This window comes from Gymnogyps californianus, chromosome 12, assembly GCF_018139145.2.
Source record: "Gymnogyps californianus isolate 813 chromosome 12, ASM1813914v2, whole genome shotgun sequence".
NCBI lineage: Eukaryota > Metazoa > Chordata > Aves > Accipitriformes > Cathartidae > Gymnogyps > Gymnogyps californianus.
In genome coordinates this window covers 22959589-22983053 of record NC_059482.1, presented here as the reverse complement: position 1 = coordinate 22983053, position 23465 = coordinate 22959589, and the positions used below count along the sequence as shown (strand labels likewise).

At 47.0% G+C, this 23465-nt stretch overlaps 2 protein-coding genes across 2 annotated transcripts in view; one reads left to right on the top strand and one right to left on the bottom strand.

The window, feature by feature from the left end:
* Positions 1-981, bottom strand: part of RANBP10 (RAN binding protein 10) — an 81620-nt gene extending 80639 nt beyond the window's left edge. Inside the window, exon 1 of the mRNA XM_050903734.1 lies at positions 904-981. The gene's annotated coding sequence lies outside the window, so the exon portion shown is untranslated. The remainder of the gene's footprint in view (positions 1-903) is intronic.
* On the top strand, positions 188-23465 carry TSNAXIP1 (translin associated factor X interacting protein 1). Its single transcript, XM_050903740.1, is given in 16 exon segments — positions 188-216; positions 3682-3772; positions 5421-5533; positions 6870-6993; positions 8417-8510; positions 12738-12934; positions 13608-13743; positions 14552-14721; positions 16150-16309; positions 16592-16722; positions 18041-18169; positions 19729-19893; positions 20893-21002; positions 21852-21975; positions 22302-22408; positions 23237-23465. Coding segments are annotated over 16 exon segments (2109 nt in total).

The following is a 23465-nucleotide window of genomic DNA, read 5'->3' as shown; positions in this document are numbered from 1 at the left end:
CCGGCCGCTCGGCAGAGCCCGCCTCCCGCCGGGGCGGGGCTGGGCCGCGCCGGGGCTGCCGCGGCTGGCGAGCGGCACCAGTGCGTCAGGCGCTGCCGGGGCAGCTATGGCGGCACGCGAGGGGGTCCTGGGGCGGGGGGAAGCGTCTCCTTGGCGACGGGTGTAAACAGCGCGGGCGGTGCGGGCCATGGCGGCGCGCCGCGCTCCGCCGGGCGGGTAAGGGCCGGGCCGGAGGGAGAGAGGGAGGGAGGGATCGATCTGCGTCCGGGCCCCGCAGGGAAAGCCGAGCAGAGCCTTTCCCTTCCCGCGGGGCTGCGGTGCCTCCCCGGCCCTGCCACAAGTACGGGCTGGGAGGCCGCCGGCGCCGTCACCCCGCCTCGCCCGCGTCAGAGCAGAGCGGGGCGGCAGGACACGGTTCGCCACACCAGCCTGTCTGGAAGTGTAAATAAACAGTGGGGAAGGCTTTCAGGAACTGCTCTTGGGACTTCAGGGCACGGCGTTTCTGTAGCAAGGGCTGCAGTCGCTCACAGCGGAGCGAGGAAGTTGTGGAGTGACTCCTGTAGCATTTACTTCGCCATTGTTACTGTTTATGGTTAGCTATAGGTAGTTTATCGTTTGGAATGCAGTGCTTCTCCTTAGTAGCTGTTTTCCATACCATTCCTTTATCAAAGCATCTGCCTCTACCATCGATACCTTGTTCTAGTTAGTCTGAATATTCCACAAGAGTTATAAAAGCAGAGAGGTCTCTTTTCTTTTCCTTTCCTGGAAGGGGACGGTGTCTTCTAGCACATGGGTCTTTGTTCTGCTGGCCACCCTGCCTTCTGAGAGCGCTCCCCAGGGGAGGGTGAGATGGCTGCCGGAGGTGACTGCAGCAGGGGCAGGGCCCTCCCCAACAGCACTTACCTCTGGTCCTAGACGAGGCCAAGTGATGAATCGGGTCCAGAGTGAGCAGCTCGGAGACAGGACTGGAGACAAGGCTACAGCGTAGGTCCAAGGCACATCCAGGAGAGAGGGCTGAAGATAGCTACAACTCCAAAGTAGCTCAGGCAGGGCGTGAAGGCCCAGGTCCGAGCTTAAATGGAGCTCCTGGACCAATGGGTGCATGGGTGAGGGTCTCGGCTGAGGCTGGTCAGGGTAATTAAGGCCTGTTGGAGGTGCTGACATCTGCCTGGGCTGCCTCAAAAGGAAAATTCTGGGTGTTTGTGGCCGAGCCTACTTTTCTCTGTATGTCTTGAGCCTCCCTCTGGCACAGTGAAGGCGTAATTTATACCCACAGATAGGTTTTTATCTTCAGATCTCGGAGTTGTATGGTGCAGGTAGTCTAAAAGCACGCTACCACTGCCTTTTCTGCTTGAGAGCTCCAATATGGACAGCAACATCTACATCCATTCAAGAAAATTTACGTACAGTAAAAGCAACTTTGATTATATTGAAGTTGTATGTTTTGCACTCCTGGGAAGTACCTTTCATCAAACCAGCAAGTTTTCCTTGCTTCAATTTTGCTAGCTTTCACAATGCTGAAAAAGCCATCGGTTCCAAATCCAGGCTGTCTGTACCACAGTCCAAGTAACAATCATTTTTGCTCATGGGAATAGTTGCGGGCCCTTCTTTTTTTTCACTTAATGTGGTTACCTGGGAACAGGCACCTTTCAGTTTCCAAACATGGGATCGTGTAGTCGGAGACCCTGCTCTTGTCAGGTAAGTGAAAAGCTGTCACGGCTGGTAGCGTACTGGCTGCCCAGCTGACTGATGTGCCTGTAAAGATTGCCATTATCTTCAGATCCTATCCCGCAAGAAAAAAAAGAGGCGTATGCTCTTGGGTGGTAAGTGCACTCAGCTTTTATGAAAGCAAATGGAAGCAGAGAGTGCTCAGTACTTTGAGCATCAAACTGGTCGCAAGGTTAGCTGCAGATAAGAAGATGCGTTTCTGCAGAGCTAGGAACCTTATTTTGTTTAAATGCACAAAAAGTGCCCTTCAGATTCTGAAAAAACATGAGTTACTGTATGTTTAGTGGTCTGTTACATGTTGGAGACTTTCAAAACGCTCTGCAATTCTGACCATAAGCCACTTCATATTCATCCCGCTCCTTGGTCCTGGAGTGTCCCTGACCAGTGGAGTCTGAGCTTCTCAGGCACAGCTCCCAGTTGCCGCTGCTCTTCTGTGCCTCCCTGTAGCCAGGCACACAGCACAAGCTTCCACGGCTTCCCTCCTCGTCCCGGTGGAACTGTGCCATGAAAGTGTGTTGTGCCAGGTACAATCTTCTCTTGTCTATGTCATTGTGCTGATCACTAAGCAAAATTAAAAGACGAGGCTGGGTTAGTTTTCTGCTGAGGTGATGACTTAAAGCAGCTTATAAAGAGGTCTGATGAGCAGTGGCAACAGCACAAGGTAAAGAGGAGGAGGATATGGCTAGGAGGAGGAGGTGGTATGGCTTTTCAAGAGCAGGAAGCTGCTAGATCAGCTCACGGTGTCTCAGGGAGTCTCGCCCAAAGGTGTAGTTCCTTGGGCAAGCTGACCCAACCGCTTGGGGTTTCCGTCTCCATCCTCACCGCCAGCTGCAGAACCGCTCCCCGACTGAGGGTGAACTTGCATGTTATGTTTTTAGTCAGCCTAAACTGGGTAACTGCCCGTTTTCCCTTGGATTAGCGAACTAAAACAGCTCGGAGAGTTGTCCAGCGTACAGTAGAGCTAACGGTACCCAGGCATCAGGAGCCTGTTGTGGTGGGGGAGAAACAGGACCTCCCCTTTCAGCAGTGCTGAGCTGTCACCACATTTCACAGAGCTGCAGCTCGAGGCTGCCGTTTTATACGCTAGGGTGGGAGATCCAAGAGCCCACCAGCTACGATCTCCCACCCCAACGCCGTGCTGGCCCTTGGTGGACTCCTCTGAAAGCCAGTCCAGCTCACCCCGTGTACGCCTCCCCTAGAAAGCGGATGGTTGGAGAGTTGGATCTGCTGAGGTATAACAGCGACCTGCCGCCCGGGCGTGAAACCGTGCTGGCAGTTGAAGCCAATGCTCAGATAATCAAGCTGAGCGTGCGGTCACGTTGTGCCGGTGCAGCGCCTGCAAATTCGCTGTGATCTCTGGATTGCTTTTCCATATCACGGCCACCCTCATTTTCCCTAAAATACACGTGCAACTGTATGTTTACTTCTTAACTGGCCTTTCACCTATACATGCCAGTTTCTAGTCTAGGAAAGAGAGTTCCTGGTTCTATTTGTTCCATGGTTTGCCGGTTCTACTGGCTGTCAGGCCGTCTGTGCCACGGCACTACTGCTACCCCAGGGAACCGGCTTGGCAGGCACTTTTGGGACCCCAAATCCCGGTTCTTGACCCGTGGGTAACAGGTTTTCTAGCGCTGTTTCGAATCTCTCCTCTTCAGAAGACCAATTCCTTCAGGCTCACCCAGCCTCGGGTTCAGCCTGGTTGCTCTCGTTGGGACAGTGAGGAAAGTACCAAACGTTGTGCCAGTTCTCAAAGAGCAAACCCTGGAGTTCTGCTGCACCGCAAATCCTTCCATCAGTCCCCCCCTGCACATTAGCCTGTTGTGTATTTGCATCCATCGGGAACTTCATAATTGGCTGCTTACCTTAGGTAGACATGAGCCAGGCTCTCAATCTCCACTGTATATTTAGTTAATTCCGTATATTTTGAAAAGTTTCTTTCTTGCCATTGCACAGGACTGCTCCTGAATCTTCCTCTGAGACTCTGGATTGCCAAACACGTATCAACAGTCTGAAATACATCCTGTCCAAGACACAGAAGACTCCGGTGAGTTGAAGAATTCCAGTGAAACATCCAAACTTTAGCTAACCTGGTCAACTTTGAATCTTGCTGGAAGCCCAGCGGCCATCCCAAACTATTAGGAAGTCAAGCAAGTTCTAATCATTTTAATCTTTCTTTAATATATCTGTAGAGAGAAAATCTATATGTTGCTCCTAACTCTTGAATTTCAGATTCAGATGTCATCTTTGTGAATTAATTACTGCATTTTTAAGGGTGGAGGAAAGAGGAGAGGAATATAAATGTTGTTCTTGGCTGCAACTTTATGAGTGGACATACATGCCAAATACTGAAGCCAGAATTCGACCCATGTAGTTTAAAAAAAAAAAAAAAAAGAAACCACATGCTGTTTAATCATAGGCTAAGAGCATCCTGCAGGAACATGGGCTCCCTAGTATTTATCAGTCTTAGTAAATAAAGTAAACTAGCATGGGAAAAATCTATATCCAAATTATGAGCAAATAAATTCCAGGAACACGTATACCAATAAACTAATGGGAGGTTAAGGTCTATAAAATTCATATGTTATTTATTTTTGGGGGTTTTTTGTTTGGTTTGGTTTTATTAGCATTTTGGTTGTATTTCAGGAACGTGCCATTTCTATGACAAGCTGTATGTGCTGCATTAGCACAAGAACTTCAAGTATTATTTTGTCCCTAGAGCTGGGACACTCTGTAAGCGCTTTCCTCGTTGTACAAAAGATTTTCAACGCTCAGTAAATTGGAATCTTACTGCTTCTCCAATGTAATCTTCCTGCTTCTTGCACTGAAATTAGGACCTTTAAACTTCTGAGGCTTTACATGTAACTGTTTCAAGGCTTGGTCAGGCTGAAGTTTGGGTTTATGAAAGTCAAACCCTCCTGTTTGCCCATGATTAATTTTTTGTAAATTTTACAGACAGAATAGGGAGGGATTTGTATTGGACAATTGCATGCTGATTATTTGGTTGTAATAATGAAGATGAAGCAGAGCAATCCAGCATAGCTGGCTTTTTTCCTCCGCCAAGAAACACTGAGAAAGTTCCAAGATAGAAATGAACAGATTCTTTAAATTAACAAGAGTTTGCTTTCAGACGAGCTTGCGGCTTCTGAAGGAAAACTAATCCGTCACGTTCTTTTTACTGTTCCTCAGACCTTATCTTCACTACATCCTACGCTGAAGCAAATTCAGCTGTTTTGTGTAGGGTCACCAACCTGCATTTAAACCTCATAATCTGTACGAGTTAACCTGGCTCGGTGTGCCCTTCCTGTGGGACACACACCCTGGTGCAAAACTCCCTAGTGGAAACAAGGCCTGAGTGAAACTTGTTATTTTGGGTTTCATCTGGATTAATGCAAAATTCTGATTGTTTGTGTGATGCTTTATTGTCCAGTGGTCCCAGTGTAGATCAAGAGGCCATTTTTCACCCAAAGGTGTGAACACTTTCCCACAATCATGTAATCTAGGCAGCATGAACAATAGCTACCAGGAGATTGTTCAGAGGTGTTTAACAAATGGTACTAGTCTGGGAAGATGATTTCTTCAAAGAACAAAACAAGTTTCAGGGTACGGCCCTCGTCTTTCATAGGCAGTTGTATTGATTCTGGATTTTGGCTCTTTGTGTGCTCAGATACAGCAAAAGGATTTTTTCCTTCCAGTCTTTTCAGCTTTCTGCTCGAGGCCACTGGTCCACATGGCCTGCATTTGCATCCGGGCAGACCGTCCTAAAGAATCACAAACCCTGCTGCGCCCCGGAGAAGAAACAGCCTAGGTAAGCCCAGCCTGTACTACTGGTTAAGTCACCAGGATCGCTGGAAGCAGTTTTTGAAAACTAAGACCTTACAGAGCAGAACTTTGTCCAGCGTTAGTGAGAACAATGATGTTGGGTTACCCCACAAGAGTTCAGCACGACAGAGAAGACATTGTTGGTTCTGACTAGTAGCTCTATAGGAGATGTCAAGTATTTACGTAATAGCGAGTCATGCTTTGTGTAAACATCACCATAAAATGCTGTCATTTAATGATTCATTGACCGACGTTATATAGGCTCCTGTCAGGGCCCCGAGTGCACCAACAGGCTCCACAAGCTCTTCTCCGGTCCTAGGCGTTTGGGTGCCTGGGCTCAAGACCGGTTTTGATACGGCACAGCTGGGTAACCTGGGACCCGGTGCTGTGAAAAGAGCTGTGTGAGAAAGAGATGTGAGAAGCCTTCACTCAGGCTCCCTCACCTTTGGTTCTTGCTGGAGCTATGGTATAGCCGCCATGTGTCTTGTACCTCACTGACCCTAGCCTGCTGACTTGACATCTCAGCTTGACATCGGACCTTCCTCATCGTTGCGGACTTGCCTGACCATCACTGAACTATGGGTGGCCCCGGCTACCGCCAAGGGACCTGCTCTGCTATTCTTGTTCAAGTCCTGTGGCACTGTGCCCTGCTGGGCAGGTCACTCTCCCTGCTTTCCTTGCTGTCACCCTGTGGGGTCCCAGCTCCCCTTGAGCACAGGCACCCAATCCCCCAGGGGTAGGGACAGAGGTTGCAGAGCCTGTTGGTGCCCTCAGGGCTCTGACAGACTGCAGGACACAGTTGTGGATGATACAATAAGCATAGTTGGGCTTTGTAGTCTTAATTCTAGCTGGTTTTAATATGAAATATGGATGATAACATCCAGCAAAGGGACATTTGGCCTGGAACCTCCTGAGGAACCTAGAACCTCAGGAGATGTACTATGTTATGAGTTCTTTTTTTCAAATGGCTGTTTTCCTTGACCATTTCAAATAGCATGATTAGTATTTATTCTTTTCTGACACAGAGAACCCACTCACCTGGCTTTTTATACCAAAAAGCATTATGAAATTCTTAAACTGAAGAGTAATAATAGCAGAATGCCTTGAATAGACTCCTGCTCCATCAAGGAATTTTAAATCATCCATTGTATGCTTTGAGAGAATATATATGTACTACAGTAAAAAAATAAAAAAATTCCTGCTGTGAAGCCGTGGGCAGTAGGAAGAAAACCAAGATCCTTGAGCTGATTTATTACGAGTTCGTTCTTATGTGTATTACACACGTAAGTCCACGCGTCCGTTCTTTTCCTGTATCTCTGCAGCAACAAGCAGGCCCTTCTCACTATTCCAAAGCCACGATACTTGGAGCAACTGGAGTCCTACTTAAGGGAAGAGCTGCGGTCTCTTGATCTGACTAAAAAGAACTCCCAGGAACTGAAGTTACAGGTCTGATACAAAGTTCTCTTGACTTGAAACTAAGTGCTGAGATGGATTACTTAAATTTGCCATCCAAAGGAAAAAGTAGATGAGAAGAGTAGGCACCTATGGGTAGTACTGGATAAGTGGGTTTGCAGCTCACATTAGAGAACTTGCACAGAAAGCAGTTCGTTTATATGTTGGGTTGCTGTTGTTTGCATGTTGTCGGGTTGTTCACATCTTCTTGTGTACTGCTTGTGTACTCACATCTTCTATAAGTTTCCATTTTCAAATCAAAGCCCAAGTCTTCAAAAAGACGTGATCATCTAAAGTGGATGTGAAACAATTTACACGCTAAACTCCTGAAGATTCCTGCCTAAACCCATAAAGCAGCAAGTGTGTAGGTTCCCAAATTTTCACTGCAAAACCTCTCGTTTCTGAAGTTAGGTTTCTGCGTGTGCCAAGAAGGGGCTTTCTCACCTACCTCTTGCCTGAGCCTAATCAGGATCCCCCAAATTCTTAGTTTCTAATGGGTCTGATCCTGGGGGGTTTGTTGTGAGTGTTTGAGGACACACCTCATGGACACATTGAGGACCACCACTCCAATTTAAAACACAGATAGAGTAGGAGCGGGTACTCCTGGTTTTGTAATATCCTGCAATTAGAGCATTTATGCAGACCACGGGAAGTTTGGATTTGAGTTTCTCTGCACTAATTAATTCAAAGTCTCATTCCCAAAGGAATCCTGTAGTGATGGGGAAAGAAAGTGGTAGACGGAAGAGAATGGAAGGAAACAAAGAGTGACTAATGGCAAGAGAAAATAGAGGTTTAATAAATGTGTTTATGCTTTGGAAATTATTTTTACTGTCTTACATGACATGTTTTATTTTATTTAATAGTGAGGTACACTCAGTGAGAACATTACTTATCGCTAGTGAAGTCTTCCCGTGGCCCAGATACAACACGGAAGTTTGACTATCCTCTCTGAACAAGTTTTGTTCTTCTGAGAAGGACATCTGCAGAGAGACTGTCTGCTCTGCAGAGCTTGCCATTTAACTTAACAAAATAGGCAACAAAAGCAGCGATATGATCTTGTTAGGTATCTTTCACATCCATATTGTTACATCCATATTGTAACCTGAATTTCAATCTGCTCCGTCTGAACAGTACCATTTTCATTTTGGAGCTGTGCCCTGACAGACTTGATCAAAGCTTCTCTTTGTTTGCTCTCCATCATGCTGTGGTGCCTGTCAACAGGGAGAGAGCTCCACCTTCGTATGAGGTATTTGGGATGGTAGACCAGAGATGGAGAGACAAAATCCACTGTGGCAGCAGTATTTTTATACTTATTCTCACTGTCATTAGATGGCATTTGTGTCGGACGAAACAGCTATCTCTGAATTCTGAAAAATGTGCCCCTGAATGTTTTCTCAAGCTTGCTTTCTTCTCTCAGCCCTACAGAGAGATCTTTGAATTCTTCATAGACAACTTCAAGATCTATAAGCCCTTGCTGTCAGCTATAAAGAATGAATATGAAGTTACTTTGGGTAAGCTCTTAGACTTTGACCTGTGGGGAAAAAACACCAATAGAGACATGTTCTTACAGAGCTTAGTTGCGTTGGATACATGTATAGGACGAACAGCCTAAATAGATGTCAGCTGGTAAACCACCTTTCTGGTCCGTTAGGTCTATTTCCTTCATACGTAAGATGAAGTTGTTGGAGGTTTTTTTCCCTATAAGATTTTAGATTTTTAGATTTAGATTTAAGATTTTTAGATTTTTTAAATCTTCATCACGCACACAGTTCAGGCAACAGCAGCGTCTCAAGGTTTTTCTGGGACAATCACATTTATAGTGGGGTGTATCGTACTAATCTACTTGGATGCACTTGCACTGGTAACCCGAAGCTTGAATTACTCCTGAAGCAAGGCAGGGCAGAGAACTGAACCGGCTGTTCCCCGGCCATTCTTAGTGTGCTTTAAACTTTGCTTGGCATTCCGATGCCACAGCGATACCAGTACTTTGTAAACAATCACAGAGGGCTAGAAATAGACTGTAACCAGGAGCTCATTTCACACTGGGCACTGAGCAGCTATCAAATGTCAACAGTCTTCTACTGGGACAGTCTCTTAAGGATATATATTGTTTATCCCAGTACCTGTTACCTGGACTACCTAATGACAGTCCCTCATTAGAGACAAAAATCTTGCTTTGCACAGTATCCTTCAACGAGGCGAATAAGTCAATTTTAATCACTACATAAAAACTCTTTTTTTAAATGAGTTTCCTTCCAGAACTCTTTAGTCGACATTACTTTGCTTCAGCACCCAGGGAGATTACTGCTGTCCATGCTGTAGCTGATATTGTACTGCTTTCTGAAGCTTTTTTTTTTTTTTAAGCATTTATTTACTGACTCGTCCATATTGCTTGGATGTGATATTTCCTTTTTTTTCTTTGAAGTCTCTGGAGACCCGGCAAAACATGTCTTTTATGATACCTTTATTTTTGGGAATCAGCTGAATGCCAGTGAACCAAGATGCCATGGTAGCAAATGTACTTGGAGCTCTAAGAATAAAACAAATGGAATTTTTTTTTTTTAAGTTGGGATTGGGATCCCTCCACCTTTCTGTATATTGAGGACTCATTTTCTTAATTACAGATTTTACCTTGCTAATGAGGCCTGCGTGACATCCATCCCCTTTTAGCTAAGGGTATTGGATGGGGTTATCAGCAAGCGATTTCCAGGCCTCCTCCTCCCTGCCTCGCACAGACAACAGCTTCCCTGCCCTGCCGAGGAAGCAGTGATCTAATCCAACCGCTCATGGCCACGGAAGCAAGAAGGTCCCACATCCCCAGTCCTGACGGTGCACTCCCACTGCTTAGAACGCACCAGCTCTGCCACTTGCCGGACGCCTCCATGAGCTGAGTCAACTCACCCAGCAGGAAAAACAAAGACCAAGAGCTGCAAAGTTTCCTGTTGGTTTAGCGAGTTGAATTGCTCAGGGAAGTGTCTGTGCTAGGGAAGAGACAAAAGCAAGCGTCTTGAGAGCGGAAAGAGTACAAAAGAAAGACAAAAGGAAGGAAATGGAGTGATTTGTAGAACTGCGCTCCTAAATATTTATCTTTATTCTTAAATTATGTCTGACTGCTTAACAAAAACAACAACTTTAAAATCTGTGACAGGTGGCCATTCTGAGGGCTCCTATATCAGAATTTTATATTGTGTTTATAGTCCCACACTACAGTGCTTGGAGTCTTAAGGTGCAGCCTTAGAGGTGATAAATGGGACAGGTTGCTTAGAGAGATGTCTCATCACTCCACCTAACATGCATACTCTATCTGTAGCATTTCAGCTCCCTTTGAAACTGAAACTAAACCTCCTTTACGCCATAGCGTTGTATTTCTCAGCCAACTGGCTATTATCTTTATAGTCTGATTTAGCAGCTTTGTCTTACTCTGGTTTTTCTGCCCTAGTCATATATCCTGTACTAGCTTAGCCTACATGACATTTAAGGTGCTCACCACTGCACCCACTCCTGGGGCGGGTTCTCCCCTTAAATCTGCTAGCATTACAACATATTCCCAGTTTATCTGGTTTAAAAAAAAAAAACAAACAAAAAAACCAAAAAAAAATTGTATTATTAAATGTTGTCCTAAAACTGTACTGCTTCCACGGTATATTTAGCTGCATCATTTTGGCAGCACGATATTTGAAGTAGCTAGCGCGTGCATAGCGCACGCGGAGCAGGGAAGGCGGCCGTCTCCGATGGGTACAGGGATGTGCAGCCTGTACCGGTTGCTTGCAACTACTTGTCTTCTGCCGGCACTGGACATACAACTGTAGCTGTAGTTCCTTTGGGTGTTAAGGTTGTGCTGAGCCAGCACTGAGGCTTTATGGCATTCTTTCTGGAGTAAATCCACAGGAATGTGAAGGTACTAAGCAGAATTTGGAAAATATGATCGTGGAGGAGAGAGCCATCAAATCCCTACAGCTGTTAGCTTCATCCGAGATAAAGGTGGTGCTGCTGGGCGCTGCTCTAAGGCAAAGCTGAGTGACAGGGTAGGTCTTCGTGGTGATGTGAGCCACAGCTGAATCCGTTTCTGGATTAAAATAATACTCAGGTTGCTATGTCTGCAGGGCCTTCACATTCACTCCTCGGTGCTGCTCAGACTTCTGGGTCCATCCAGCAATTCTGTACGTGCAAGGAGCTGCACCACAGCCTGAATTCTTTCCAAGTGGGAGAATGTCCGTCCTTTCTTGGCATGGGGAGAGTTATGGGACGTCGTCAGAGAGCTAATGTTCTCAGATGGCACTGGCCAGTGGCCACCCCACAAAATAATGACTTTGGCAGCCAACAAGTTGCGCTCTAGCTTCTGACATACTAGGCAGCTACAATTAAAACTACTGTTGCACTTAATTTAAAGGAGTTTGCTTGTGGTCAGGAGTCAGTCGTGAAACACTCAAACTACGCCTCAGAACGAGTTTGCTGAAGTTTTAACATGGTGTTCTTAGCTCACACTGAGCAACCAACCAGCACAGTGGCAGAATCCCTGTGCTAATGCTCTCATTTTTGCCATCTCTTGCCCTGGTACGAGTATCATAGTGAAAGAGTTTCGCAAAACCTTTGGTACAGTTGTAGCGTGGGAAGGAAATTCACACCCAAGTATCGTAAGAAACGTAGTTCCTGTTCTTAGATTTATGTATGCGTTTTAACTTTTAAAATGCAAAATCTGTTGCATAGTATTTGTACATAAATACTAATACCAGGTTTTATTGAGGAGGAAAAAAACCCTCCAAGTCAGAGTATTCATCATCCATCAGCATTTCTATCCTTTTGCTCAGGAGAGGGAGTGAACAGTTTTGATTGCTGAATAATGCAGCTATTCACAAACAAAATGAGGCTTGCTCACAGCCTCATTTGAATCACACCATATCCTGTCTTTGATCATTTTATTCTCCTGGTGGAATTCCATCTAGTCATAGAAACAAGCCTCTGCACCAAGGAAGTGGCATCAGCTGAAATTCTACCCTGTAACTAGGATGTGGGACCCAAGTCAAGTACTGTCACTAGGTTCCTCGGGTAATCTTAAGACAAGTTTTCAAGTTGAAGGGGAAATAGCTGAGAGTGAAAAGCACACGTTACAGCAGAGAAAGCCAAGAAGAGCACATGAGTTCTTTACTAGATGTACTGAAGAGAAAGGCAAAACAAGAGAGGTCAAGGCATACCTAAAAAGAGGGGAGAGGGGGTAGACAACAAATTTGTACACAAAAGGTTGCATGAGACCATGCATTTGGAGCCAAGAAAGCAGATCGAAGTTCACGAAGAGTTTGCCTTCACAAAAGAGGGTATATTGCTAATTACCAGCTGTCTTATGCTGCCTGTGCTCAAATGGCGACACCTTCCCACCTAGTGAAACATGATGAAGCCATCAGCGCTCATTATACCTTATCAAAACTTTATATTGAACAAAACAAAATAAAATAGCGTTCATCCTTTGGTTTCCAAACCAGGCTAAATGGCATGAGCTGAAATCAGAAATCCCTATGTAACAACCCCGATGAAGTTCGTATGCACAGCTGCATAAACAATGGGATACAATCCCAAAAGACACTACTCCCAGTCCTTAGGCACTCCCCAGGCCAAACACTAAAAGCTCCATGTTCAGTCCCACTTCCCACCAGCACTGTTTTGAGGCTGAATATCCAGCAGCCCAGCTGAGTAAAATTCAGGCTTTATTGCTCATGGTGAGAGCTCACCTCTGCTTCCTTTAGCTCATCAGAAGAAGACAATTCGTGCCCTAGAGCCCCTGAAGGCTATGGTCACAACTGTCTCCGAGGAGTGCACCCGGCAGATACTGGCACTGCAGGAAAAGGAGAAAGATGAAATAAATGCGTTAAAGCAAGAGAAACAACGTTTGTTAAAGTTCATTGACAACATGAAGGAAGAAAAGAATTCTCTTCAGACTCAGGTAAATTATACAATGATGAGTCAAATGTTTCCCAGCGGCAGTTGGATGCATTTTATACATCCGATCTCTCACCTCCCAGCCTCTCGTCCTTTGGTGCCAGTAGAAGTTCTGGAGCAGGCACTGAACATCTGGCACAGTAGTGATACTGGATCTTGGCCAACTCCAGAGAATATCCTGTTCCCTAGGGACAGGCTGTGCTGCCGCCGTCAGAAGTCTTCACTTGTATCTCTTGTCTCATCTGGCTCTTCCAGTGTCACATTTGAAGGGGAGGAGGAAATAAATGCCTTCCTGGTACTAATGTTTTACGTTCTTACGTAAAAGTACATGCACTCTTTTACAACATTGTACCCTTAGCATCTTTAAATATGTATCATTCATCTTAAATGGTGTAACTCAGATCATGAAATGTATATTATTCACTCTCTAGAAGGCTAAAACTCAGATGGAGTACCCTTTTGCACACTACTTCCAAGTTTGCACCCATCATATTTCCATCTGGCCCATCCTTTTCTGCAGTGTTATCACTTGCCCACTCTCCTGCTCCAGTTTTTCCCATTTTGCTTCCCTTAGCCCGCTCTCTGCTCCTTAGTTTCTGCTCTAGACCCACCAAACCAGTCCAAGAGTTCCCACTGATGCCATGCTCCTGATCAGTTCAAGCCTCTGTTTCCTGCAGGTGGAGCATCTGCGGACGAGCGTGTCTGAGGAGTATGCTCGCTACCTCAATGAGTACGGTGCCCGCAAACTGCTTCTAGCAAAACTGAATGATATGCAGAACGAACGGCTGGACATGAGACGTCACCAAGTCCAAGGTAGAGAGAGCAGATCTCTGTAAGAACCTGTCCTGCACAGACACCCAAATGCACACCCTTGGGTGCAGCACGGCAGTAAAAATTCAGAGTATCTCTGAAATGTCTTCAGATATGCTTTGATTCTTAAAAGAAGTTAGACAAATTCATGGCCAAAAAGTCCATGAACAGGTAGGAAAGGGAATAGGCAGGGATGGACCTCCTAGTCTGATCTGATTCAGTGAGTCATTGCTTGTATTCTTGTACGCTTTTGCTTAGCACAACAGGTAAATTGCAGGCAGGAGCTGCCCAATGCAAAGGTTCCTCATGTTTTTTGACTCCAGTGCCAACTATCAGCTGGGCAGCTTTGTGCCTGTCCACAAGGATGGCCAAAACTGCTGAAATTCAGGTGTCGCAAATACCTGGCACAGAGGTTACTCGTGGTGGTAGGGACCCTTTCGGTACCTGATCTCTGTTGATCCACAGTCGGCTTACAGGCACCCATAGTGCTACTGCTTCTTACTCGCCGGCTGTAGCCATCGCATCTGCGTAAGGCTCTCCCTGCTTGTGATCCTTTCTGTTAATCAAAACCAAGCCTGAGCCTTCGAATACGCACGCGTGCGTGGGAGAGGAGGCAAGACAGTGGGTGGGAATGTGAACACTGCAATAGACTCCTGGACTTGCAGTTCTTTAATAATAATGGAGTCTACACCCATTCAGCTCTTGCCGACACTTTGTAGGGTTATGTGGTTTAAGCGCTCAGTAGATGATTTAGAAAACTACGACTGCAATTTTACTGTCATGAGCTTTCATCAATGGCTGTTGTTTAAAGACGTCAAGGGTGAAGATGTGGTGAAGTTAACTTTGGCATTAAAGATAGCTCGGCAGGACCTCACAAAAGCCCAGGTGAAGCTGAACACAATGATAGCAGACTACGGAGATGTTGTGCCCAGGAGAGATTTTGAATCACTGGAGAAAAAATACTCTGATTTACTTCAGGAGGTGAGCATAAGCTCCTAATTTTTAAGCTGTACCACATAAATACAAACATAACGTGATGCTTCAGTATTCAGGTTGGGACAGGGACTCAGTAAACCTAGAGCTCACGTAAGGGCGCTTCTTTGTTCTTTGTACATGAAATACATGAAAAGCCGCTGTCTTCTAATCCCCAAGGCTCCCTATCTATTGGAATCGTGGACTGCCTGACCACTCAAAATTAGTATACCATCACAAACCCTTAATATCAGGTTTAGCTGAGTTAACATCATAAAAGCAATAATGGCCCACGGACCACCAAGAGCCCACAGATTACCGCTTGGGAACTACTGTCTGAAGTCATCGTATATATAAATAAATGAACTAGGTTCACCTCACATACATTGCACAGGTTTGTCCAAACCACAGCTGACTGAAACTCCTGCTGGCCTACTAATGCTTATCTGTCTAGCTGGGTTTTTGCCTTTGCCAGTAGTATTAAACGGCTTCTTTAGCCCGCTGGAACTCCAAGGTCATCAACCCAACTATGGGACTGATGGATGCATCTTCCAGCTGTGAAAGAACTGGACTAGGTTCCTCATGTCGCATCTGTCTGCTGCCTTTTCAGAACAAATGTTTGCCTGCCTAGCTTGCCCTGGAGATGCACAGGAGCAATGCCGTGTCACATGCAGGACAGAAAGGGACAACACGCACCAGTGGCTAGGATGGGGTCTGCTTCCAACCCGGCAGTGGCAGAGTGGCCATGACCTGATCTCTAGGAGGATGAAAAAGAGAACACATTGGATCCCACCTCGTAGTTAGTGCACAGCTGTCAAGAGGGGTGGATGAAAACCTCCAGGAAGGCAAAAAAAAGCACTGCCTGTCTTTGTGCTTCGGAAAAGCGGTGCTGGGCTGTTCGAGATACATTTGGGCCATCGGCAGCTCCATTCCAGCCCTGACCATCAGCAGAGCTTGATCCACTGTTCATGTCCCTACATCACGGCATAATATATACAGACACAGCCCTCAAAACCCAGGCTAGAGCTGTGGTTACCTCTGAATCACAACGTACCTTTGTACTAGCAGAGCAAAGATAAATCATATAAAAAAGAAATGCTTTCTAAATATAGTGGATCTGAAGGGGATGCAGGTAAAAATTTCTAGAACGGAAGCCTATGTTTCTCCTGCTCCCTCCTCGTGGATTAAGATCTATTTTTAAACACAAAAACAGGTATAAAAGGCTCATTGACATGTTTTGTCAGAAGTTTTTGTAAATGGCAACAATAAAATTTAATAAATGATTTATTTTTCTTCCGATCTAGAAGCAATTAGCCAGGGACAGCTCTCCGTAAGTCTATGGACTACACTGACTGCTCACCTGGGCTGTCTGACAACAACAGAAAACGTCTGTTACTCTGGTTAGTTTGTTACAATCCTCCTTTCTGTATCCTTTAGATGAAGACTCTGCGGAAGGATTTTGATCAGCTCCGTAAGGAATATGAAACACTGCTGGAAATCCACAGAGAGACTGCAGAAGAGCGAGACAACTTCTGCGCTGAACTCCAGCGAGTTCAGCGCAACTGCACGCCCCGGCCAAACTGGGCAAAGTGTTCAGGTGCCAAATGTATTCAGGAGTGGTTTGCTGAAGGCAGCTCATCTTTAAACACTTTGCTATGGTGCATTTCTTACCTGCAACGCCCCATTTTCTCCCGGGCTTTTAGGAGTGGCCTGCGAGGAGCTTGGAGGGTATTCCATTTTGCCTTAGACGTCTTAGGAGACAAACTAGACGTCTAGAGATCTGTATCTGTTGTAAGGCTCCTAGTGGGATTCGCACAAAACCAGTATGTGCGGGCACATTCTCCTCTTCTAGCAGCTCGGTGTCTTTTTGCTGTTGCAGAGGTGATTCCTGGTGGAGCTGACCGGTGGGGCTGTCTGGCTGAGGGGAAGACCAGCGATCAGTTGGTGGATGTGCTTCTGGAAGAAATAGGAACAGGAGTGCTAAAAGAGATAAACGTCTTCCCTGGATGGGTATGTGCAAGCTTTCTTCGCTGCTTGTTTCCACTGAGATTAACTGGTAATAAATATCCATTAGGAAGGTGGGAGAAATGTTTTCATGGCTGGTGTCTTCAATATTCACCTTCCCGTTAGTGTAACCACCGAAAACTTTAAAGCTAGGAAAACTCAGGTGCAATAGAAAAGCTGAAACTGAGAGTGAGCATACTGAAGACACAGCTGAAGTAGCCACACTTTACAATGATGCCACATGAATCATCAGACGTGCCGACTGGTGGGCTAGAGCCCCTCGCTAACGCTGCGCTGTATGGCTGAGACAAATTAACAGCTTCCTGCTGCTGAAAAGCCTTGTCCTTCTCCCCTGTCCCTGCCCCCTGGTACTGGCTGCAGCAACAGGGAAGTATCCAGCAGAGTAGGATTCATTTTTTCCCAAGTTAGTTCTCTGCTGATGAGATGGACTCAGACAAAGCACTAGAATGACTAAAAGTAGCAAGACTCCGTAGTAGGGAATGACTGCTTTTTTGGGGCATCAGGAAGTGGTCCCATTGCACTGCACCCCAGCATGTGGGGGAATCAGGAAACGAGGCAGGGACAAGGAAACATTACAAGGATTCTTCACATCATACCAAGCATAACTGTATGCAAAGGTCTTCTCAGGGACAGCGTAGCATTTCTTCAGTCCTTCAACATCTCTTCCTCAGCCTTTCCAGAAGCTTGAACTGTTTGCCCTGCCATTCCTGGAAGATATTTCCAAGGAAGATATTTCCTCTTTTCTTTCTTTTCTCTCTTTTCTATTCTTGCTGGGCAGAACCTCTCACACAGTCCCATTTTGTCTGAGGACAAGGTCTGTTGGCTCACTGCTGCTGAGAGAAGGTCCCACCCCCTCCTCCTCCGCAGCTATGGTTCCAGCCGAACGCCCCAAGCTGACCACAGAGTTTCCAGTACAACGCAGCGGGCTTTAGCATCGCTCTGCTGTAATAAACAACCTATTAACTGCAAATATATTACATTAGTGATCAGGTGTACTCGCAGCTGCCTGGACACAACAGGGAGGGCCTCGACCAAAGTCACTCATGAACTAAGTTTTAAGTAGTGTAACTGTGGAGAACGGGCAACGTGGCTAGCATGGGCCTGAACTTAAGCAGGTCCACCCTGGAGCAGTTGAGACACACTGCAGAGGTGCTGACAGAGGTGTTTTATAGTACTGGGAATGAGACCCACACAAATGACTCATTTTAATGGCTTTAGATGCTGACAACATGGCTTTGGTGCTGCATCGCTGCCAGTGAGGCGAATGCCTTACCTATATCTGTGTTTCTTGTCCATTACTTAGGGCAAAGGTGACAAGGTTCCTGTGTACCTGAGGCACGAAGGTGAAGTCAAGAACAAAAAGCTGACTAAGACGGATGCGGTGAACATCCTCAAGGATGTCTGGAAGGAGAAAATTGCACTAGAACAGCAGGTTTGTCCCATTTTCCTTCTCCACAAACAGCATTTGCTGTAACAGTCAGTCCAGTTTGGGAAGCCAGGGTCTCACCCAAGTCCTGCCTAGTACTTCGTCTGGATCGAGCTGCATAAAACACTGTAAGAGCAAACCGCCTCAGCTGGCAGTAACCCTGTGCCTGGCAGGGCTCCCCGGGGATCTGACTCGTGAATTAGGACAGTGTCACGTGGATAACTGGAGTAGCTCCGTCCCAGGCCTAAGAGGCTTCTTCTGCAGCTCCTGCTCCCGGGCCAGCTGAGCGCTCACGAAGCAGCTGATCCCCAGCCACCACTGCGAATTCAGAGGCATTCAGGAAACCAAAAGTCAGCACTGGTTGCTTTGATGTCCAGGGCCGTGAACTGCAGTGGTCCGGCAGCTCCTGCAAGAGCAGCTGAGCTGTCAGTGAAGACTCCTCCAGAAGGCAGGGTGCCCAGGGGAGGAACCGCTGCAGTCCCCCTGAGCTAAATCAGCCACGCTCCTGAGTCCGAGACCTCGGCTAGGTCGCCTGCTGCTGCGCTGGGGTGCAATGGTGCTCTGCAGACCGCCATGCCATCGTGACTATGCAACGTCTGTTCTTCGGTGGTGGAAACCTCGGCAACATCTGTGCAGCCAAAGCGTGGCCAGGGTTTTTTGCTGGGTTCATTTTAACCCACGCCAATCCATTATTAAGCTCCACAGTGTTTGTGCGCATGCAAGAGAGGAACAGGTAGCACTGCAGGAAAAACAAGGAGCAGAGGCAAAAAATTATTTACATTAATTCGTTTATCAATATAAAAGTGCTTTGGTTTTGTTACACAAAACCCAAAGAACTTCCCCCTCTCTGTGGGCAAAGAAGGGTGGGTTGGGAGTGACAACTGGAGGCCAGAGGGGTGAGGCGTGTGTTCTCTGCCAAGGCAGACATTATGGGTTGCCTCTCTGGGGCGATACAAGACTCAAAAAGAGAATAAAAGTGGCTGCTTAATTCTTCCCACGTCAGGGACAAGTACGATACCATCTCCCCACATAGTGGACAAGCCCTGTTACTGTGCCTCAGTCATATGAGAGCAACCTTGAGAGAGGCAGAGTCACTTTACAGATTTCTTCTCTTGAGCTAGAAGCCTAGAAACATCTCTGAGATCAGCCCTAAACGGCTTAGTGTTTTCTATGGCAGCTGTCTTTTACTTTCAGCTTGGTTTTCTGGGAAATAGAGTTGCTGCAGTCGCTGTCTGGCTCTACTTTTCTCCAATAACTGCTGCCATTTCTCAACCCGTGAGCCAAGCTCATGGGTAGCAAGTTCCTACGTATTTCACAAAAATAGGTAGGAGAAGAGAGACTTTTATCAGTGGCCACAGCAACAGAAGAGCTTACCCACATTTAGAGAACAAACCTGGGAGAAACATTTTGAATGACCTAATAACAGGGAAGACTCCAGCCAGCACTGTGTTAGCACTGTGTGAGATCCCCAAAAGACAGACATCTGTACACAAACAGCTAGAATCAAATGGGCAGATTTGATTTAGTTCTGCTGCTTAGGGGAGTTCCTCACTTGCTATCCGCAGACGGGGAAGCGATCCAGTCTGCCGGAGTTCTTTCTCAGCTACCTCCAGAAGAAGTACGGCGATGCCGCTGCCATGGAATGGTCTTACACCCTCTACGAGAACATGCGACTCTGTCGATCAAACCATGTCCTGAGCTCATTCTACGACATACTCACGGGAAGGTAGGTGTCCTGGTTTCGGCTGGGACAGAGTTAACTTTCTTTTTAGTAGCTGGTACAGTGCTGTGGTTTGGATTTAGTGTGAGAATGATGTTGATAACACTCTGACTGGGGTTAAACCACGACAGTAGGCAACCCGCAACCCAGTGCCGCACCTCTGCCCCAACATCCCTGGTGTGCCAGGCGGCAGGCAAGGGAAGCGCTCCTCTGCGAAGCAGCTTCACCTCCCATTCCTCCCCCTGGGAAGCTGCACCTTCTCATGAGAATAAAAGTAAACACTGACACACACTAGAGAAGGGAATCCTGTCCATGCACGACACGGCAGGCTCTTACTGCTCCCAACAGAGCTTCTAGAAGACCCCATTTCTTTCAAACGCTTTAGTCACATCGCATCCGCTCTCTCCGATGAGAGGCTGCTGTTTGCAAGACTTACGTACGTGCCTCTTTCTCTCAGTAGGTCTTTCCTGAAAGAGCTCATGGTCTGTCCCTGTGCAGTGTTTGTGAAGATCAGGCCATAGTTGCTGAACTGCAGCACCGCGCAGGCCCCGGCAGCCTTGCTCCCCGCTCCCCAGCGCCGTGTCAGAGCTGGAGAGCTCCAGCTACAACGGCCACATCTTTCCATCTCCCGCAACACAAAGACATGTAGCCCCCTCAGGTCCTCTTACACTTGCCCTGCTTATGTCTTGCTTGGAAATGGAAAAGTGGCTGGGACTAAGTGCCACCATCTGGGCAGGGAGGCTGCCGCCGCTCTGGGGGATCCGGGGGGTGCATCTGCACCTGAGGGTTTCACGGTTTAAGCAAGTTGTTCACCAAGAAGGTGCTGTGAACAGCCACCCTGCAAGCCACCGTGTTGCTTGCTTAATTATTTGTATACTGCTAAAAGCCACTCAGGCAATAGTTGCTTTAGAAGCGAGCGCAATCCTTTTGCAGTTTTGCTTCCCTCTTGAAGGTAGTCCAAGGGACAGACGGGGCGGTTACTGACCTGTGAACCTTCCCTGTTTCACAGGTGGGCGAAGAACAGTACCACGGCCAGAATCAGCTCATTTCCAACCTGCAAAAGGAGCTGGCTGCCTGCGACAGCTCAAACAGCGGATCCCTGACCAGCAAGCAGTTCAGGCAAGAGGCCGACTGTTGCCCACCGAGCTCTGCCCACATCTGGCACACGTCAGATGTTGCGATATGCTGAGTCTGTCTGCTTTGCTTATCTGCCAGCGCAGCCAGGGGAGGAGGCTTTTCTCTCTTTTAAATTCCTGGGCGGACAGCTCTAGCAAGTCTATACTTGTTAACCTCTGCATTAGGTTTAGAATAATGTGAATACTGCAAGTTTTGAGCAGTGCAACTGAAGAGGTCTGAGAGCAGACACGGGGTGCTTCACACATGCAGTGGGACAGGCTGGCAGCCCCTGCACCCTGCCACGCTCCCTGCGGGGACACGGGGCCCTACACAGTGCTCCCACGAGCTCCCATCATAGGTCACAAAGCATTTCTGTGAATTTTGCTGCAGGTGCAAGGTTTGTCAGTCTTCTCCCAGTTCCTCAATCAGCTGCGCCTTCTTAAGTGAAACTCTAACTACAGCATTTCTTTGGGCCGTGGCACAGAAGTGAAGCAGCAGCCAGTTCCAGCGCTTAACTGGGAACACGGCTCTGCTACAGCCACGCTAACCAATTCGGTCTGGGCTACCACCTAACCGATACGGTTGCATTCAGAGTTTCCCACGTGGCTCAGCATCCAACGCTCACCTGAGTCTTAAGCTCTGCTGAAAGCTTTGCCCTTGTTTTGGTGTCTGAAGGTGCGCGTGCTTCTTGAAATGTGTTTCCTGTGAAAGCAATGAATTTTTGAAGATCTGGCCCATGGAATACACGCACACACTGGTAGCCTGAAAAACAGCCAGCCACACTGGCAGTCGTTAAGTGCTCGTACTGTAACAGCAGACACACTTCTGCCCGTGTTGCCTGTCTCCATACAGCACGGCTGTGAGGGAAGCTTTTCCCCTGAAAAGGAAAGAGTCGATCCAAGAACTAGTCGATGCAAGCAGGTACAAGCTGGACAGCACTGAAGACCTCATCGACTACGTATCCTTATTCAAAGAAGTAAGCTGACGTTACTTAAGTTTTCCTTTTGATTCAGATTAAGCCTAATTTAGGGATTAAGTTAGTTTTATCAGGCTAACCAGGTTTTTGTCAGACTAACAAAGTTGCAGCGCCCACCACAAGCTCTAACGCCTGAAGGCCATCGGCAGGCAACAGCAATGCAAGCTTGTGCCTTTTCTGTGATAGTTTTTCCATATTTTTTCTCTTTATTTCCACTTCTCCCATGGAAATCCCATTTCTAGGATTATTTTAATACACGGTGGGGGGTAGCTCCTATCCAGACTGGAACACATGTTCAGTGCTAACACACCTGTAATTTCTTTCAGGATGAGGAGGGGAACGCTGAACCTTTCGTTGCAAAGCTCAGGAGCCAGTATGTCAGGGAGAAGCAGGAATATCTGAGACAGCTGAAGAACAAGCTGGGAGATTTAACGTAAGTCTGGAGGGAAGGGGCTGATGGGGACAGTAGCTCAGGACAGCGCGTGCAGAGGGAACCCTGCTGCGGACACGGGAGCGCATGGCCGGCGCAGCAGTCCCCGCGCTACAGAGGGCCCCAGCTGGGAATATGGCAGTAAATACCAAAACCTGGCTGAGCCCTGCTCTACAAAACGCTGACCGGTGTCAGTTCCTGACCCAAAGGACTTGGATATGGCAGACAGTGAGTAGAGAAGATTGGTTGTACCAATAATCCCCTTCAGTACTTCAAGTCTCATATCTCAATGCTCCTCAGCTCTCCAAAACCAGCAGTAAAATCCTGTATATCCTCAGAGCTTGGTCCTGAGGAGTGGGAAGAGTGAACAGGACTGACAGCTGCCGATTTAAAGAAATAATTCCTCCTCAAAACAAGATAAACAAGAGGCAGTTACTGCATAGGAAAAAAGCCTGGTGCCAGGCACTGAGAACACCACTGAAGGTGGGTAGGCGCCCATGAAGTTAAGTACTGTGCAACGTGGGCACTGAATTAGGAAGGGAAAATGTAGTTCTGTAACAAAGGATATCACAGTGCACAACAGAGTGAATTTAAAGTCTTCCCAGGTTATCACAAGTCTTAACATTTCCTAACTTCTGTTCAGTTTCAAATTTAGTACTTAGTCTTTATTACATGCGTATTTAAAAAACAAAGGGATACTAGCAGAGACCGAGATAACAATATCAAAAGACTGCTCTGCCATTCAAGGAGCGCGGATTCTCACTGTGGCACAAATACATACATGTTCCTGTCATATCACAGCACAGCAGTGACTGAGTTGTTTTTGAACAGAGAGGTGAACGCAGATGATCTGAAGACCGCCTTCTGCGCCATCGATCCTGATATTGATGATCAGACGCTAGATACCTACATTCGCCTGGCTTATCGGGTCCGAAGAGAACAGCCAGACCAAGAAGTTGTCCCTGTGGAAACTGCACTTGAGAGACTGCTCGCTGGAGATGTGAGACGAGTAGGGCCCTCACCCAGGGAGGGAAGCACAACAGGCTTTGAAGGAGAGTAA